The sequence below is a fragment of the Bombina bombina genome, chromosome 2 (assembly GCF_027579735.1).
Source record: "Bombina bombina isolate aBomBom1 chromosome 2, aBomBom1.pri, whole genome shotgun sequence".
NCBI classification, from domain to species: domain Eukaryota; kingdom Metazoa; phylum Chordata; class Amphibia; order Anura; family Bombinatoridae; genus Bombina; species Bombina bombina.
In genome coordinates, this window is record NC_069500.1 from 58448069 (window position 1) to 58468825 (window position 20757).

Here is a 20757-nt window from a genome sequence, read left to right on the forward strand (position 1 = left end):
TCGAAACCAAGACACTAGAGCCCATAGGCGTTCAATTGCCACAAGACGACCAAGCAAGGAAATACCATGATGACAAGGTCACTCTATCAAAAGCTAGTCTCCACCTCACCATACGAGACAGAGGAGTACCTGAAACCAAGGATGCAGAGCATCCCCAGATCCAGAAAAAATCCTAAAGCAGAGTAAAAAAGGACTCTCTCAAAGGGTAATTCAGGTCCCCAAAGGAGACCCAACTCACATGGAGGAACGGACAAAATCCAAAGGGTCTCAAGAAGAGAACAATCCTCTCCCGAAGGGAAACCCAGGGTCCCATAAGGAGACCTAACCCACATGGGGAAGTCCAAAGGTCTCACTGACCAGAGAACCCCGGAAGGAACACGTCCAACAGGACAATTCCTAGAGCCTCCGAAAGGCCAAACCACCGGTAAGGTGGCGCTAAACCCCCAATCCTCCCACGTGAGGAAGAATACTCTAGGTCCCGAGAGAATTGGAAGCAAAAGGAGTGATGCAGAATGCCGCTGACCCAGTCAACCAACTTGAAGGCTCAATAAGGACTGAAACAATCCTTCCAGCCTAACGGACCCACGAGTCCTCGTTAGAATGCTTAGCTGAAACTTGTAAAAATAAAAACAAGAAACACAAATAATAAAGTAAGCATTCGGCGCCTCGACCGGACCCGCCAGGCCAAACAGACACCATGTGTCTGAGCAGGCCACGAGACAGAAGATCTTAAACCAAGCAGGACCAGCCTGCAACAGGGCCATAACTGTCAAGCTGCCTAAAGCCTCCTTCAGAGGGGAAGAGAATAACAGACAAAACATAGGACTAACATGTCCCTTAACAACTTCCGCAGAAGTAAACAGCGAGAATCGATTCCAGATATAGTTCCCGAAGGAAACATATAATAAAAATAAAAGTCATCCTAACCAGATAAAAGAAAATATAAGGCAGCCGTAGGCAAACGCCTAAGAAACAGGCATACCCGCAGGACCAGCCAAACGGAACCCTGATCCTCCAAAAAAAACTGGGAAGGATCTCAATAACCGACAATCAGGAGATTACCCCAACCCCACATGTCTAATGAGGTTAACCATTTGAATCAGAATACTGCGGATTCCCGTCCGTTAAGTATAGGATCCTCTAATAACTCAAAAACGTGTCTGAGTAAAACACGAAGGCGCGCTATTCTGTAGCGAAAGGCACAACACTCAGGGACAGCTACACCCACAGGGAACTGTATGGGCCCACCCAAGACCGGGAGACCCAGGACAATCGGGCACGAGCACAAACACAAATAAATGTCTGGGCTTTGCAGACGCATAATAACCAAAAATATGTGAAAGCGAAAACGAGCGAACAACCAGCCCTGCAAGGAGGAATAAACATAGTGCACAAAAACAGGTAGCAGGCACTACCGTACAGACCCACAAGGAAAAAGTTAAAAATAGAAAAAATCCTTTATTTAGACATGATTAAAAAAGGCAGACTGACAGACAGGTAGGACAATCGGTCTTACGCGTTTCGCGCCCCCTGGTGGCGCTCACTCATAGACTCAATAAACATAATCTGGGTTACCTGCATGTGTAGTAGTAGGGAGCAGAAGGGAAATCGCCTCTCAGAGGACAGAACCCCCAGAGGCGGATGGCTCAGCGGACCCTTGATTCCCCGAACCCGAGGAACAAGGCGCTCTAATACGGCATATAGAACATAACTGATTGACCTGTGTCAATGGGGCCAATTCGCATTCTTCACAAGTTGAAGAATCTGAAATTTGAACAGTCTCAGCATCAGAATCCTCCATAACTGGATAGAGAATTTATTAATATGGACTAAAGAAAAATCTAAACGGCACCTGACACCCACAATGGCTGGGGCACTCACCACCTTATAGAACCAGACACTAGCAGACCCAAATTTTTCAGTCGCCACATGGTCAGGAATGCAGAAATGGAAGACCAGAACGTAAACACGTCCAGTCACAAGGTGAACCGTACAGTCCAAAAAAAGGGCGCCCAACCATAAGGTCGCGTCACTTCCAAAGGCCCCTATGTTCTAAGCCAAGAGCCCAGTTAACACTACACATAAGCAGATTGAATCACATAACAAACATGATTAAAAACCCCTCTGTTCAATAATCCACCTTGGGAGATATGAACCCTTGATTCCAGGAACCAAAGGAGCCCCATGGACTTGAAAGAAGAAAGCAGGCAGCGAAGTGAAGTTCGACAACGCCGATTGCTTGTGGAGCTGTTAATATGAGTCGGGATGTGGTTTTGCAGAAAGAATCTCACTGAAAAGCTGACAGGATTACTTAAAACTCCCATCCCATGTCGAAGAGTACTACACTCCATAAGAGACAAAACAAACTTCTGACACTTCTCTGCCAACCTCCTGGGACGAAAGGCAAAGAATGACTGGGGGATGAGGGGAGTGGGAGGAGTTTTTAAGCCTTTGGTTGGGGTGTCGTTGCCTCCTCCTGGTGGCCAGGTTCTTATTTTCCCAAAAGTAATGAATGCAGCTGTGGACTCTCTCCATTTATGAAGAAAAAATGCTCTCTCACTATTTTCGTGATCTGTCCATACAGACTGCTGTAGTTGGTAATAAATGTAGGTTTATCTCTATTGTGTCCTCTCTTTTGTCTTTTGTTATCAGACAACAGTTCCTTTCTGTCCAGCTCTGCTACAGCTCTGTCTATGACCTTGTTGTTGTAACCTCTATCCAAAAGTCTTGCTTTCAACTGCAGACTTTCCTTAGAAAAAGTATCAGTCTCTGAGCAATTTCTTTTCAACCTGATATATTCTCCCTTAATTATGAAAAAGCCTGTATGCTTAGGGTGCAGGCTATTGGCATGGAGAATTGTATTAGACTGTAATGGTTTACGATATAATTCACTTTGGATTTTAGCATTCAAAGCATCACCTCTTAGTATCACATCCAGATAAGATTTCTCTAGGATTGACCTTATGTGTGAACCGTAAACCCACCATATTCAAGTTCAAATGCTTTATAAAGTCTTCTACTTCCAAAGCTGAACCTCTCCAAATGAAAATCAAATAATCTATATATCGATAATAAAACTTAAGATGGTTAATATATGGGTTACTATCTCCATAAACCTGGAACAGCTCCCAACAACCCATAAAAAGGTTGGCATAAGAGGAGGCAAACTTGGCCCCCATAGCTGTTCCACGCTTGTGGAGATAGTAATTACCATCAAACAGAAAGTAATTATAATTTAACAGAAATCTTGTTACTCTGACAACATAATCTTTAAATGGCTCATCAAAGTTTGTATATTTGTCTAAAAAGAATCTGAATGCTTTTAAACCTTTATTGTGTGGGATGGAGGAGTAAAGTCCTACCACATCCACTGTCCCCCAAATATACCCTTCTTGCCAAGTCTCATCTTCCAACAGTCTTAAGAGATGCTTGGTATCTCTTAAGTAACTGGGGATCAACTTAAAAAGCAGCTACAAAAAGGAGTCGATCCATGTGGAAAGATTCTCAAAAGAAGACCCTATTCCGGATACTATGGGCCTCCCCTGCACTCGTTCCAGGGACTTATGTACTTTCGGCAGGTGGTGAAAAATCGGCAACACTAGGGTCGGTTACAAATAGAAAATCAAAAGTGGAATCGTTCATAAGACCCGCCTCTCTGCCATCATCTAGTATATCATACACAAGTCCCTGGAACGTACTAATGGGATTGCCAAACAGCCTACAATAAACCTCACTATCCACAAGCTTTCTGCCTCCTTTATGTAGTCCTCCTTCCACATAACCACTATGTTCCCACCTTTGTCTGCCTGTCTGTAAACCAGGCCACACCTATTGTGTAAAGATTTTAGGGCCTCTCTTTGTACTAAGGTAAGATTATTAACACTCTTTTTGGTCTGATATTGGTTGTGTAGTATTTTCAAATCTGCTTCTACACGATTGTGGAAGGTTTCTAATACCCCACCCCTAATTTTCGTAGGGTAAAAAATCGATGGAGGCTTGAAGCCTACACTTCCCTTTATAAGACCAACATTCTCTTTATACATTTTCCATTTCCAACTCTAGGAGGGATAAATAATTCTTTGCTTCGTCAAAGGCTATATCACACTGAACACCCATTGTTAGAGGAGACATATCATTCACATTTTATTATTTGCAAAGAATTTCTTTAATGTTAGTTTCCTAATAAAGCAGTTTAAATCAATGATGGTTTTAAACAAATTAAAGTTGCAGCTTGGGACAAATCCTAAACCCAGACTAAGGAACTCAGTCTCTGATTTCTAAAGCATCTCTGTAGTGAGGTCGTCGTATCTTTTCCTTGCTTTGACTGTTCTCAATCCATATCTTTTGGTTATTTGCCCACTTGCCTCTCCTTTTTCTTGTACCACCCCAATTTCCTGTTTTACTGCAGCCTGTTGAAAATCCTGCAGTTCATTGTTTATTTTATTCTCTGTATTAATTAACTTGAGCATGCCAGGTATTTTCTTTCTAACTACTACCTCTCCCTGTATATTGGGAGCATGAGTTTCTGCGACATTTTCTATCTCCACGGCTTGTGCAATGTTACTGATATTACCCGACTCTCCTAGTTCCTGAATCACTCCCCGTGGTTCCCTTGCTTCTAGGGCCCTCCTATTACTTAGGGGATCTTCATGTGCCTGATCCAGTATGGCAGAAATTTGCTCATCATCTGTTGATGAGAGATCTGTATCTGAAAAAGAAAAGGAAACATGCTTATACGCCTCTTTATGTCCCTTTTTCTTGTTAGAATGCGTCCCCTTGTTTCTTCTTGGCTGGTTACTGGGCCATAGGTATACACTATTGTTCTTATAGTCCAAAACGTCCCAGTCAAATTTCTTGATTTTTAGAGAGCCTATGTCACCTTTAATAGCCGTAACTGAATCACTGAGTACCTCATCCAACCTTTTGTACTCTTTATGATCAAAAAACAGGTTTATATCTTTTTGTAGCTCTGTTATCTCAGACCTTAAATTTTCCAAGTGTGCTTTTTTATGTATAATCAACATTAACATCAATCTTGATGAACACTCGGATAGAATAGAGTTCCATTCTTTGATAAAGTCCTGATCATTTACTGTAAAGGTAGGACACTTATACAATCTAAGTCCCCGTGGGATCATTTTAAGCGAGATAAATTTTTCTATTAGACTGATATTCCACCAAGCCTTGTACTCCTTGAGTAATAAGGCTTCCATTTTTTTTAAAAACATCCGTAATGGTAGTTTTTTTTTAGTTTTATCTGAAAGCAGTTCATCCAAGGATGGTCTCATAAGTTCTATATCACTAATGGCCCTTAAAGAAAATGGCACACTACCCATGCTGCCTTTATAAATACTATCTTGTCACTTAAATATAGGAATTAGTCTATATTGATCACTTCCTATATATTGTGCAAATTGGCTTAACGCTTGCTAAGATGCTTTAGGGTTTAGCCATAACATATACTATTAGTGACTATGTGGAATAACTTGACTACAAACAATGACTTGGATACAGCTGAAAAACGAGGATTAGGGGTCAGACTTGTAAGTCCCAATAAACAAAAGTTGCTGTCAAACCATATCCCACAGAAATCCATTGAGTGTCATATGTTCAAATTCAAAACACTGTTATTTCGGTATCCCAGTCCACATATACGTAAAAGAGTGGCTATGGTAGACTCACCTATTCACAATCTAGTCCTTAATAAAAAAAAAATTACTGAGCTATTGCCAGCTTGAGAAATATAAATAAAGGACTTACCCTCCAGGGTTCTTGCTGTAGAGCAGATACACCTCCAAGGTTTAGCCAGCTTCATCACACATCTGACAGGGACCTGGGCAGAAAAGAAAGAGCAGAGTAACCAACCCTGGCTTTCTATAAATGGGGTAGCAATAATGTTAGAAGTTAAGCAAAGACCACCTCGCCGTCTTCTAACTGCTTAGAAGCCACCATTACTCTTAATAAAGAGATTGACATGGACACAGCAACACCCCAATCTTTGCTTGCAGGGAAAAGTACCCATAAAAGGATTAAATATCTTTAGACACCGTCTTCGCACAATCTCCATTAACAGAGGCAAAGAGAATGACTTGGGATTATGGGTAAGGAAATTTACACTTAACAGCTTTGCTGGCGTGCTCTTTGCCTCCTCCTGCTGGCCAGGAGTTGAATATCCCCACTAGTAATTGGAATGAAGTCGTGGACTCTCCATGCCATAGGAAAGAAAACAGAATTTATGTTTACCTGATAAATTACTTTCTCCAACGGTGTGTCCGGTCCACGGCGTCATCCTTACTTGTGGGATATTCTCTTCCCCAACAGGAAATGGCAAAGAGCCCAGCAAAGCTGGTCACATGATCCCTCCTAGGCTCCGCCTACCCCAGTCATTCGACCGACGTTAAGGAGGAATATTTGCATAGGAGAAACCATATGATACCGTGGTGACTGTAGTTAAAGAAAATAAAATATCAGACCTGATTAAAAAACCAGGGCGGGCCGTGGACCGGACACACCGTTGGAGAAAGTAATTTATCAGGTAAACATAAATTCTGTTTTCTCCAACATAGGTGTGTCCGGTCCACGGCGTCATCCTTACTTGTGGGAACCAATACCAAAGCTTTAGGACACGGATGAAGGGAGGGAGCAAATCAGGTCACCTAAATGGAAGGCACCACGGCTTGCAAAACCTTTCTCCCAAAAATAGCCTCAGAAGAAGCAAAAGTATCAAACTTGTAAAATTTGGTAAAAGTGTGCAGTGAAGACCAAGTCGCTGCCCTACATATCTGATCAACAGAAGCCTCGTTCTTGAAGGCCCATGTGGAAGCCACAGCCCTAGTGGAATGAGCTGTGATTCTTTCAGGAGGCTGCCGTCCGGCAGTCTCGTAAGCCAATCTGATGATGCTTTTAATCCAAAAAGAGAGAGAGGTAGAAGTTGCTTTTTGACCTCTCCTTTTACCAGAATAAACAACAAACAAGGAAGATGTTTGTCTAAAATCCTTTGTAGCATCTAAATAGAATTTTAGAGCGCGAACAACATCCAAATTGTGCAACAAACGTTCCTTCTTCGAAACTGGTTTCGGACACAAAGAAGGCACGACTATCTCCTGGTTAATGTTTTTGTTAGAAACAACTTTTGGAAGAAAACCAGGTTTAGTACGTAAAACCACCTTATCTGCATGGAACACCAGATAAGGAGGAGAACACTGCAGAGCAGATAATTCTGAAACTCTTCTAGCAGAAGAAATTGCAACCAAAAACAAAACTTTCCAAGATAATAACTTAATATCAACGGAATGTAAGGGTTCAAACGGAACCCCCTGAAGAACTGAAAGAACTAAGTTGAGACTCCAAGGAGGAGTCAAAGGTTTGTAAACAGGCTTGATTCTAAGCAGAGCCTGAACAAAGGCTTGAACATCTGGCACAGCTGCCAGCTTTTTGTGAAGTAACACAGACAAGGCAGAAATCTGTCCCTTCAAGGAACTTGCAGATAATCCTTTCTCCAATCCTTCTTGAAGAAAGGATAGAATCTTAGGAATTTTTACCTTGTCCCAAGGGAATCCTTTAGATTCACACCAACAGATATATTTTTTCCATATTTTGTGGTAAATTTTTCTAGTTACAGGCTTTCTGGCCTGAACAAGAGTATCAATAACAGAATCTGAGAACCCTCATTTTGATAAGATCAAGCGTTCAATCTCCAAGCAGTCAGTTGGAGTGAGACCAGATTCGGATGTTCGAACGGACCTTGAACAAGAAGGTCTCGTCTCAAAGGTAGCTTCCATGGTGGAGCCGATGACATATTCACCAGATCTGCATACCAAGTCCTGCGTGGCCACGCAGGAGCTATCAAGATCACCGATGCCCTCTCCTGATTGATCCTGGCTACCAGCCTGGGGATGAGAGGAAACGGCGGGAATACATAAGCTAGTTTGAAGGTCCAAGGTGCTACTAGTGCATCTACTAGAGTCGCCTTGGGATCCCTGGATCTGGACCCGTAGCAAGGAACCTTGAAGTTCTGCCGAGAGGCCATCAGATCCATGTCTGGAATGCCCCACAGTTGAGTAATTTGGGCAAAGATTTCCGGATGGAGTTCCCACTCCCCCGGATGTAATGTCTGACGACTCAGAAAATCTGCTTCCCAATTTTCCACTCCTGGGATGTGGATTGCAGACAGGTGGCAGGAGTGAGTCTCCGCCCATTGAATGATTTTGGTCACTTCTTCCATCGCCAGGGAACTCCTTGTTCCCCCCTGATGGTTGATGTACGCAACAGTCGTCATGTTGTCTGATTGAAACCGTATGAACTTGGCCTTTGCTAGCTGAGGCCAAGCCTTGAGAGCATTGAATATCGCTCTCAGTTCCAGAATATTTATCGGTAGAAGAGATTCTTCCCGAGACCAAAGACCCTGAGCTTTCAGGGATCCCCAGACCGCGCCCCAGCCCATCAGACTGGCGTCGGTCGTGACAATGACCCACTCTGGTCTGCGGAAGGTCATCCCTTGTGACAGGTTGTCCAGGGACAGCCACCAACGGAGTGAGTCTCTGGTCCTCTGATTTACTTGTATCTTCGGAGACAAGTCTGTATAGTCCCCATTCCACTGACTGAGCATGCACAGTTGTAATGGTCTTAGATGAATGCGCGCAAAAGGAACTATGTCCATTGCCGCTACCATCAAACCTATTACTTCCATGCACTGCGCTATGGAAGGAAGAGGAACGGAATGAAGTGTTTGACAAGAGTTTAGAAGTTTTGTTTTTCTGGCCTCTGTCAGAAAAATCCTCATTTCTAAGGAGTCTATTATTGTTCCCAAGAAGGGAACCCTTGTCGACGGAGATAGAGAACTCTTTTCCACGTTCACTTTCCATCCGTGAGATCTGAGAAAGGCCAGGACTATGTCCGTGTGAGCCTTTGCTTGAGGAAGGGACGACGTTTGAATCAGAATGTCGTCCAAGTAAGGTACTACTGCAATGCCCCTTGGTCTTAGCACCGCTAGAAGGGACCCTAGTACCTTTGTGAAAATCCTTGGAGCAGTGGCTAATCCGAAAGGAAGCGCCACGAACTGGTAATGCTTGTCCAGGAATGCGAACCTTAAGAAACTTGTTTAAGATCTTGAGATCTAAGATTGGTCTGAACGTACCCTCTTTTTTGGGAACTATGAACAGATTGGAGTAGAACCCCATCCCTTGTTCTCCTAATGGAACAGGATGAATCACTCCCATTTTCAACAGGTCTTCTACACAATGTAAGAATGCCTGTCTCTTTATGTGGTCTGAAGACAATTGAGACCTGTGGAACCTCCCCCTTGGGGGAAGCCCCTTGAATTCCAGAAGATAACCTTGGGAGACTATTTCTAGTGCCCAAGGATCCAGAACATCTCTTGCCCAAGCCTGAGCGAAGAGAGAGAGTCTGCCCCCCACCAGATCCGGTCCCGGATCGGGGGCCAACCTTTCATGCTGTCTTGGTAGCAGTGGCAGGTTTCTTGGCCTGCTTTCCCTTGTTCCAGCCTTGCATTGGTCTCCAGGCTGGCTTGGCTTGAGAAGTATTACCCTCTTGCTTAGAGGACGTAGCACTTGGGACTGGTCCGTTTCTACGAAAGGGACGAAAATTAGGTTTATTTTTGGCCTTGAAAGACCTATCCTGAGGAAGGGCGTGGCCCTTACCCCCAGTGATATCAGAGATAATCTCTTTCAAGTCAGGGCCAAACAGCGTTTTCCCCTTGAAAGGAATGTTAAGGAGTTTGTTCTTGGAAGACGCATCCGCTGACCAAGATTTCAACCAAAGCGCTCTACGCGCCACAATAGCAAACCCAGAATTCTTCGCCGCTAACCTAGCCAATTGCAAAGTGGCGTCTAGGGTGAAAGAATTAGCCAATTTGAGAGCACGGATTCTGTCCATAATCTCCTCATAAGGAGGAGAATCACTATCGATCGCCTTTACTAGCTCATCGAACCAGAAACACGCGGCTGTAGTGACAGGGACAATGCATGAAATTGGTTGTAGAAGGTAACCTTGCTGAACAAACATCCTTTTAAGCAAACCTTCTAATTTTTTATCCATAGGATCTTTGAAAGCACAACTATCTTCTATGGGTATAGTGGTGCGTTTGTTTAAAGTAGAAACCGCTCCCTCGACCTTGGGGACAGTCTGCCATAAGTCCTTTCTAGGGTCGACCATAGGAAACAATTTTTTAAATATAGGGGGAGGGACGAAAGGAATACCGGGCCTTTCCCATTCTTTATTTACAATGTCCGCCACCCGCTTGGGTATAGGAAAAGCTTCTGGGAGCCCCGGGACCTCTAGGAACTTGTCCATTTTACATAGTTTCTCTGGGATGATCAAATTCTCACAATCATCCAGAGTGGATAATACCTCCTTAAGCAGAGCGCGGAGATGTTCCAACTTAAATTTAAATGTAATCACATCGGGTTCAGCTTGTTGAGAAATTTTCCCTGAATCTGAAATTTCTCCCTCAGACAAAACCTCCCTGGCCCCCTCAGACTGGTGTAGGGGCATTTCAGAACCATTATCATCAGCGTCCTCATGCTCTTCAGTATCTAAAACAGAGCAGTCGCGCTTACGCTGATAAGTGGGCATTTTGGCTAAAATGTTTTTGATAGAATTATCCATTACAGCCGTTAATTGTTGCATAGTAAGGAGTATTGGCGCGCTAGATGTACTAGGGGCCTCCTGAGTGGGCAAGACTCGTGTAGACGAAGGAGGGAATGATGCAGTACCATGCTTACTCCCCTCACTTGAGGAATCATCTTGGGCATCATTTTCAGTGTCACATAAATCACATTTATTTAAATGAGAAGGAACCTTGGCTTCCCCACATTCAGAACACAGTCTATCTGGTAGTTCAGACATGTTAAACAGGCATAAACTTGATAACAAAGTACAAAAAACGTTTTGAAATAAAACCGTTACTGTCACTTTAAATTTTAAACTGAACACACTTTATTACTGCAATTGCGAAAAAGTATGAAGGAATTGTTCAAAATTCACCAAAATTTCACCACAGTGTCTTAAAGCCTTAAAAGTATTGCACACCAAATTTGGAAGCTTTAACCCTTAAAATAACGGAACCGGAGCCGTTTTTAACTTTAACCCCTTTACAGTCCCTGGTATCTGCTTTGCTGAGACCCAACCAAGCCCAAAGGGGAATACGATACCAAATGACGCCTTCAGAAAGTCTTTTCTATGTATCAGAGCTCCTCACACATGCGACTGCATGTCATGCTTTTTAAAAACAAGTGCGCAATACCGGCGCGAAAATGAGGCTCTGCCTATGATTAGGGAAAGCCCCTAGAGAATAAGGTGTCTAAAACAGTGCCTGCCGATATTATTTAACAAAAATACCCAGATTAAATGATTCCTCAAGGCTAAATATGTGTAATATATGAATCGATTTAGCCCAGAAAATGTCTACAGTCTTAATAAGCCCTTGTGAAGCCCTTATTTACTGTCTGAATAAAAATGGCTTACCGGATCCCATAGGGAAAATGACAGCTTCCAGCATTACATCGTCTTGTTAGAATGTGTCATACCTCAAGCAGCAAAAGACTGCTCACTGTTCCCCCAACTGAAGTTAATTCCTCTCAACAGTCCTGTGTGGAACAGCCATGGATTTTAGTAACGGTTGCTAAAATCATTTTCCTCATACAAACAGAAATCTTCATCTCTTTTCTGTTTCAGAGTAAATAGTACATACCAGCACTATTTTAAAATAACAAACTCTTGATTGAATAATAAAAAACTACAGTTAAACACTAAAAAACTCTAAGCCATCTCCGTGGAGATGTTGCCTGTACAACGGCAAAGAGAATGACTGGGGTAGGCGGAGCCTAGGAGGGATCATGTGACCAGCTTTGCTGGGCTCTTTGCCATTTCCTGTTGGGGAAGAGAATATCCCACAAGTAAGGATGACGCCGTGGACCGGACACACCTATGTTGGAGAAATAAGGTTTTAAGGTAAAAAAAATTAAATTGAGCTGCTAAGGAGTCCTAAGGATGCTAGATAAAAACTATCCTGTGCCTAATTTCTCTAAATGCCCATGTTAAACACATAGGTAAAGCTCATCAGTTGTAAGGCTGTGATCCCCAGCTATGTAGTACCTGAAAGAAGAGTGCTATTGGATAGCTCCTGGGCTGTGTAGTGCATGAGTCACTTACCTGGACTGAAGCACCCCTCCACTGTGACTTACCAGCATGCTGAGGCCTTTCTCCCTCACAGGTTGCTGGTCCAGTAAAGAGTCCATCCAGTGCAAGTAACTATACTGCAGAGGATACTCCGGATACACCTGTAACCCCTCAGGTGGAGGCTACAGAACGGTCCATGTGACGCCTGAGGGCAATTATGGCTATTAGATTACCCACTAGGGCTCTGGAAAGCATATAACAGAGGTAATCCTCATCCCTGTTTTACTCAGTCTTAAATCTTCTTGGATTGAAGTTGCCGGGGTACTGGGTCCCAAGTCAGGTCTGAGCCCACAAATCATATGCAAAAAATTAACCTTTGATAGTAGAGCACCTCTGAAATCTATAACCTCTCTCCTCAGAGGCCAAAAACAAATTGGAGAGGAGGTGGGAGGGGCTACAGCTCTGTGAGGGTTATTGGCCTCCTCCTGATAGGCTGGAATATATCCCACATGTTATAAAGCTATGGACTCTCATCAGCTAAGAAGGAAAATATATTTTGTTTCCTAAATAACAGAGCATCAGCCTCTTGGCTGAGAGAGGGAGCAGCAACACAAACAGCATTACGTTATAGCCACAAACATAGTCACTATTGAAATGCCAAACTCTAATACAATGCTGTTACTGCTCTCTTACTTGTGCAGTACCTACAGATGCATTAAATGTTATTAGAACAATACAAGTTTTTTTTACCATCTTTAAAATATGCTAAGATACAGGCCTCCGTTGCTTCTGCCATGTGTTTGATGGATGCCAAGCTCTGGCATGCAGCTGTTAAGAGAGGCATCACAAGCAAGCCTTGTACTCGGTTATCAATCCACTTCACCAAGGAACCTCTCAGCGATTCTGCAGTCGTCACGCTGGCATTGTTCATCAACATTAAGAGCTCCATGAAAAGACTGCTAAGTGCCATGTGACGTTTCTGAACTTCCAAATCTGTAAGGAACATGTTAAAAATGACACTTAAAAAAATACGTATTCATTTATTCTGTTATTCACTTAATATATTGATTTCTACCTATTTTAAATTCAAACACAAATACGTGGGAAAGAAAATATACAACATATAGAATACCATTTTTGTAGACTAAATAGGAAGATCTGCCATACAGTATTATAAATTTAAAACTAATTTACGAGGGTAATGGTTTTCAACCCCTTGCGCCACCAATCAGCAAACGCTACCCAGGTGCTAAACCAAAAATGGGCCGGCTACTATGCTTACATTCCTGCTTTTTCAAATAAAGATAAAATATAATAGGAGTAAATGAGAAAGTTGCTTACAATTGCATGCTCTATCTGAATCATGAAAGAAAAAATGTGGGTTTTGTGTCCCTTTAAGCATAACATTTACATTACATTGTCTATTTATTCACCATAAGAAAGTTCGTAACATACTTTCATGATTTATTTTGCGTTATTTTCAGTTATTTAACTCTGACATTTGATTTTGTATCCACTGCCCCAGAGATGGTATATGTCCTGCAGGATTCAAAACTCTAAGCCTACAACATTATACACAGTGATTGCTCAGTAGCAGCTAATTTATATATATCTACATGGTCACAGCAAAGGAGATAAATAATATTTATATGGTGATTAAGAGGTATGTCCCTTGGCTGTAAAACAAAGCAAATGTTGCTAACATAATGACAGAGTTAAATGCTAATAGCAGATTATGATGTATGGAGATCTTCTGGAATATAGGAGCTAACAGATGAGATATGCTATACATGTATAAAATAATTACTTTAAATGCCCCTTTAAGTGTGTAACAAATGAAAATGTCAATTATCACAGACCTGGTGGGGTGAAGATGACAATATCATCCAGGAGTTTAGACATCTCTTTCTCTAGGGCAGCAGCCGTTATTTTACTGTTCTGCTCCAAAGAGCCCAAGAACTGAACCACTTGCTGAATGTAAATTCGACATTTTGGAGTCACATCCTACAAGGGTGAAATTATAGAAGGTAAGAAAACAGGACGTGAAATACCGAAAAACTTAAATTATGCTTACCAGATCATTTTCTTTTCTTCTGACGGGAAGAGTCCACAGATGCATTCATTACTTTTGGGCATTCAAAACCTGGCCACCAGGAGGAGGCAAAGACACCCCAGCCAAAGGCTTAAATACCTCCCCCACTCATCCCTCATCCCCCAGTCATTTTGCTAAGGGAACAAGGAACAGAAGGAGAAATATCAGGGTGAAAAAGGTGCCAGAAGAATAAAAATACGGCCGCCCCATAGATAAAACGTGGGGCGGGGAGCTGTGGACTCTTCCCGTCAGAAGAAAAGAAAATTATCAGATAAGCATAATTTAAGTTTTTCTTCTTAAACGGGAAGAGTCCGCAGCTGCATTCATTACTTTTGGGAAAACAATACCCAAGCTATAGAGGACACTGAATGTAAACAAAGGGCGGGTACAGAAGGCGGCCCCCTTCGAAGGGCACCACAGCCTAAAATTACCCAACACCCAATAAAAAAAACAAGAAACAAAGGGGTAAAAACCTGAAAGGACCAAGTAACTGCCTATCAGTTAAACAACCGGCAAGGCCGTGCTAGAGACCACGCAAGTTCCCTAAATTCCACTGAGCACAAGGCTTCCGAGGATCCAAGCTCCGCAGGCTCCTGGATAACACGAAAAATACCCCCGACCCAAAGGAAGAGATCCTCCACCTACCCCCCGAGGGGGAGAACGGAGGACCCAAAAAGAGATCCAAAGGACCACCAAACTAGGGTAAGAAAAAACCCAAAACGACTAAAGCGAACCCAAGGTTGCCACAAGACAACCTCCCAGGGAAATGAACTCCCTAGAGGACAAGGATCCTATCCCTTCCCCAGAGTGTAACTCCCCACCTATGAGAGAGCGATCCCGAGGAAGAACAAAGGCCTATCTTCAGATCCTCTGACACAACACTATATAACTTATGGTGCTCCAAGGAAGCCACAAGCTCCCCATTGTACCATAGTCTAGCAGACACAACCGCTAAAACTAGCCAAACATAGGTAGGAAACCCATATCAGGACCGAAGGAAAATTCAGACCCTGCAGACAAGGATTGGGAAAGACTAACTGTCCTAGCAAGAGGCTCTCTGTGAGAACACAGAGCCACAGCTGAACAAGAACTTGCGAGCTCCAGCCTCAAGGCAGCAAAGCTGACCCCACATTAGCAGACAGAATCACATAACAAACATGATTAAAGTACCCCCTGTTCAATAACCCCCTCAGGAGATATTAACCCTTGATTCCATAAGATAAAGGAGTCCCACTGGGACCCTGACTTCTTTCGTTAATATTACATTCACATATCAAAATAAAATTAAACGATCTTACCGGAATCTACGCCGTGGAACAGGAACACGGCCCTTCAAGTGTGACAGATAGTAGCCTCGCTTCTGACATTGACTTGATTGAATAAAGGCAGGCAGCGAAACTCGTCAACGCCGATTGCCCAGGACCTGTTAACATGAGTCGGGATGGTTTCGCAGAAAGACTCTCTCTGCATCTCTGGACTCTAAGGCCTAGATTTGGAGTTCGGCGGTAAAAGGGCTGTTAACGCTCCGCGGGTTTTTTTCTGGCCGCACCATAAATTTAACTCTGGTATCGAGAGTTCAAACAAATGCTGCGTTAGGCTCCAAAAAAGGAGCGTAGAGCATATTTACCGCAAATGCAACTCTCGATACCAGAGTTGCTTACGGACGCGGCCGGCATCAAAAACGTGCTCGTGCACGATTCTCCCATAGGAAACAATGGGGCAGTTTGAGCTGAAAAAAAACCTAACACCTGCAAAAAAGCAGCGTTCAGCTCTTAACGCAGCCCCATTGTTTCCTATGGGGAAACACTTCCTACGTCTGCACCTAACACTCTAACATGTACCCCGAGTCTAAACACCCCTAACCTTACACTTATTAACCCCTAATCTGCCGCCCCCGCTATCGCTGACCCCTGCATTACACTTTTAACCCCTAATCTGCCGCTCCGTAAACCGCCGCCACCTACGTTATCCCTATGTACCCCTAATCTGCTGCCCTAACATCGCCGACCCCTATGTTATATTTATTAACCCCTAATCTGCCCCCCACAACGTCGCCGACACCTGCCTACACTTATTAACCCCTAATCTGCCGAGCGGACCTGAGCGCTACTATAATAAAGTTATTAACCCCTAATCCGCCTCACTAACCCTATCATAAATAGTATTAACCCCTAATCTGCCCTCCCTAACATCGCCGACACCTACCTTCAATTATTAACCCCTAATCTGCCGACCGGAGCTCACCGCTATTCTAATAAATGTATTAACCCCTAAAGCTAAGTCTAACCCTAACACTAACACCCCCCTAAGTTAAATATAATTTTTATCTAACGAAATAAATTAACTCTTATTAAATAAATGATTCCTATTTAAAGCTAAATACTTACCTGTAAAATAAATCCTAATATAGCTACAATATAAATTATAATTATATTATAGCTATTTTAGGATTAATATTTATTTTACAGGCAACTTTGTAATTATTTTAACCAGGTACAATAGCTATTAAATAGTTAAGAACTATTTAATAGTTACCTAGTTAAAATAATAACAAATTTACCTGTAAAATAAATCCTAACCTAAGATATAATTAAACCTAACACTACCCTATCAATAAAATAATTAAATAAACTACCTACAATTACCTACAATTAACCTAACACTACACTATCAATAAATTAATTAAACACAATTGCTACAAATAAATACAATTAAATAAACTATCTAAAGTACAAAAAATAAAAAAGAACTAAGTTACAGAAAATAATAAAATATTTACAAACATAAGAAAAATATTACAACAATTTTAAACTAATTACACCTACTCTAAGCCCCCTAATAAAATAACAAAGCCCCCCAAAATAAAAAATTCCCTACCCTATTCTAAAATACAAATATTACAAGCTCTTTTACCTTACCAGCCCTGAACAGGGCCCTTTGCGGGGCATGCCCCAAGAAGTTCAGCTCTTTTGCCTGTAAAAAAAACACATACAATACCCCCCCCCCCCAACATTACAACCCACCACCCACATACCCCTAATCTAACCCAAACCCCCCTTAAATAAACCTAACACTAATCCCCTGAAGATCTTCCTACCTTGTCTTCACCATACCAGGTTCACCGATCCGTCCTGGCTCCAAGATCTTCATCCAACCCAAGCGGGGGTTGGCGATCCATAATCCGGTGCTCCAAAGTCTTCCTCCTATCCGGCAAGAAGAGGACATCCGGACCGGTAAACATCTTCTCCAAGCGGCATCTTCTATCTTCTTCCATCCGATGACGACCGGCTCCATCTTGAAGACCTCCAGCGCGGATCCATCCTCTTCTTCCGACGACTAGACGACGAATGACGGTTCCTTTAAGGGACGTCATCCAAGATGGCGTCCCTCGAATTCCGATTGGCTGATAGGATTCTATCAGCCAATCGGAATTAAGGTCGGAATTTTCTGATTGGCTGATGGAATCAGCCAATCAGAATATAGTTCAATCCGATTGGCTGATCCAATCAGCCAATCAGATTGAGCTCGCATTCTATTGGCTGATCGGAACAGCCAATAGAATGCGAGCTCAATCTGATTGGCTGATTGGATCAGCCAATCGGATTGAACTATATTCTGATTGGCTGATTCCATCAGCCAATCAGAAAATTCCGACCTTAATTCCGATTGGCTGATAGAATCCTATCAGCCAATCGGAATTCGAGGGACGCCATCTTGGATGACGTCCCTTAAAGGAACCGTCATTCGTCGTCTAGTCGTCGGAAGAAGAGGATGGATCCGCGCTGGAGGTCTTCAAGATGGAGCCGGTCGTCATCGGATGGAAGAAGATAGAAGATGCCGCTTGGAGAAGATGTTTGCCGGTCCGGATGTCCTCTTCTTGCCGGATAGGAGGAAGACTTTGGAGCACCGGATTATGGATCGCCAACCCCCGCTTGGGTTGGATGAAGATCTTGGAGCCAGGACGGATCGGTGAACCTGGTATGGTGAAGACAAGGTAGGAAGATCTTCAGGGGATTAGTGTTAGGTTTATTTAAGGGGGGTTTGGGTTAGATTAGGGGTATGTGGGTGGTGGGTTGTAATGTTGGGGGGGGGGTATTGTATGTTTTTTTTTACAGGCAAAAGAGCTGAAATTCTTGGGGCATGCCCCGCAAAGGGCCCTGTTCAGGGCTGGTAAGGTAAAAGAGCTTGTAATATTTGTATTTTAGAATAGGGTAGGGAATTTTTTATTTTGGGGGGCTTTGTTATTTTATTAGGGGGCTTAGAGTAGGTGTAATTAGTTTAAAATTGTTGTAATATTTTTCTTATGTTTGTAAATATTTTATTATTTTCTGTAACTTAGTTCTTTTTTATTTTTTGTACTTTAGATAGTTTATTTAATTGTATTTATTTGTAGCAATTGTGTTTAATTAATTTATTGATAGTGTAGTGTTAGGTTAATTGTAGGTAATTGTAGGTAGTTTATTTAATTATTTTATTGATAGGGTAGTGTTAGGTTTAATTATATCTTAGGTTAGGATTTATTTTACAGGTAAATTTGTTATTATTTTAACTAGGTAACTATTAAATAGTTCTTAACTATTTAATAGCTATTGTACCTGGTTAAAATAATTACAAAGTTGCCTGTAAAATAAATATTAATCCTAAAATAGCTATAATATAATTATAATTTATATTGTAGCTATATTAGGATGTATTTTACAGGTAAGTATTTAGCTTTAAATAGGAATTATTTATTTAATAAGAGTTAATTTATTTCGTTAGATAAAAATTATATTTAACTTAGGGGGGTGTTAGTGTTAGGGTTAGACTTAGCTTTAGGGGTTAATACATTTATTAGAATAGCGGTGAGCTCCGGTCGGCAGATTAGGGGTTAATAATTGAAGGTAGGTGTCGGCGATGTTAGGGAGGGCAGATTAGGGGTTAATACTATTTATGATAGGGTTAGTGAGGCGGATTAGGGGTTAATAACTTTATTATAGTAGCGCTCAGGTCCGCTCGGCAGATTAGGGGTTAATAAGTGTAGGTAGGTGTCGGCGACGTTGAAGGGGGCAGATTAGGGGTTAATAAATATAACATAGGGGTCGGCGATGTTAGGGGTAGCAGATTAGGGGTACATAGGGATAACGTAGGTGGCGGCGATTTGCGGTCGGAAGATTAGGGGTTAATTATTTTAAGTAGCTTGCGGCGACGTTGTGGGGGGCAAGTTAGGGGTTAATAGATATAATACAGGGGTCGGCGGTGTTAGGGGCAGCAGATTAGGGGTACATAAGTATAACGTAGGTGGCGGTCGGCAGATTAGGGGTTAAAAATTTTAATCGAGTGGCGGCGATGTGGGGGGACCTCGGTTTAGGGGTACATAGGTAGTTTATGGGTGTTAGTGTACTTTAGGGTACAGTAGTAAGAGCTTTATAAACCGGCGTTAGCCAGAAAGCTCTTAACTCCTGCTATTTTCAGGCGGCTGGAATCTTGTCGTTAGAGCTCTAACGCTCACTGCAGAAACGACTCTAAATACCGGCGTTAGGAAGATCCCATTGAAAAGATAGGCTACGCAAATGGCGTAGGGGGATCTGCGGTATGGAAAAGTCGCGGCTGAAAAGTGAGCGTTAGACCCTTTAATCACTGACTCCAAATACCAGCGGGCGGCCAAAACCAGCGTTAGGAGCCTCTAACGCTGGTTTTGACGGCTACCGCCGAACTCTAAATCTAGGCCTAACTTTCCTCCATGCTCTCGCTGAGAGGCTGACAGGATTACTTAAAACTCCAGTCCCATTTCAAAGAGTACTACCCTCCATGAGAGACTATATTCAATCTTCTGACACTTCTTTGCCAACCTCCTGTAACAGAAGGCAAAGAATGACTGGGGGATGAGGGAAGTGGGGGGAGGTATTTAAGCCTTTGGCTGGGGTGTCATTGCCTCATCCTGGTGGCCAGGTTCTGAATTCCTAAAAGTAATGAATGCAGCTGTGGACTCTTCCCGTTTAAGAAGAAAACGCAGCATTTGCCGATGAATATCAACCGCTGGGTACATTCATATAGCTTTCTATAGCATTCCCTCATGAAGAGCTGATCAGGCGAACTCAGCCAGAATTACTCTATACCAGTGGCTATTAACCCTTTTTCAGTCTATGGCACACTTGGCAATGCAAATCTGCTGCAACACATCTATATTCTTAATGCTGGATGCTAATTTAAAGGGACATAATACTTATATGCTAAATCAGTTGAAAGTGATGCAGCATAGCTGGAAAAAAACTAAATTTATGCTTACCTGATAAATTTCTCTTTCTTTCTGGGCATGGAGAGTCCACAACGTCATTCCAATTACTAGTGGGATATTCAACTCCTGGCCAGCAGGAGGAGGAAAAGTGTAAATTTCCTTGCCCATAATCCCGAAGGAAAATGGAAAAAGAAGAAACACTAGGGTGAAAAGGAGCCTGAGGTTTATTTAAAAAAACTGCCGAATTATAATTAAAAAAAGAGGGTGGGGTCGTGGACTCTCCAATGCCCAGAAAGAAAGATATTTATTA

General features: G+C 42.5%; 1 protein-coding gene across 1 annotated transcript in view; it reads right to left on the reverse strand.

Moving 5' to 3' along the window:
- The window catches only part of EPG5 (ectopic P-granules 5 autophagy tethering factor), a 404912-nt gene that overhangs the window by 38598 nt on the left and 345557 nt on the right, over positions 1–20757 (reverse strand). Inside the window, 2 exon segments of the mRNA XM_053701063.1 lie at positions 12889–13131; positions 13998–14142. Coding sequence (XP_053557038.1) covers positions 12889–13131; positions 13998–14142 — 388 coding nt within the window.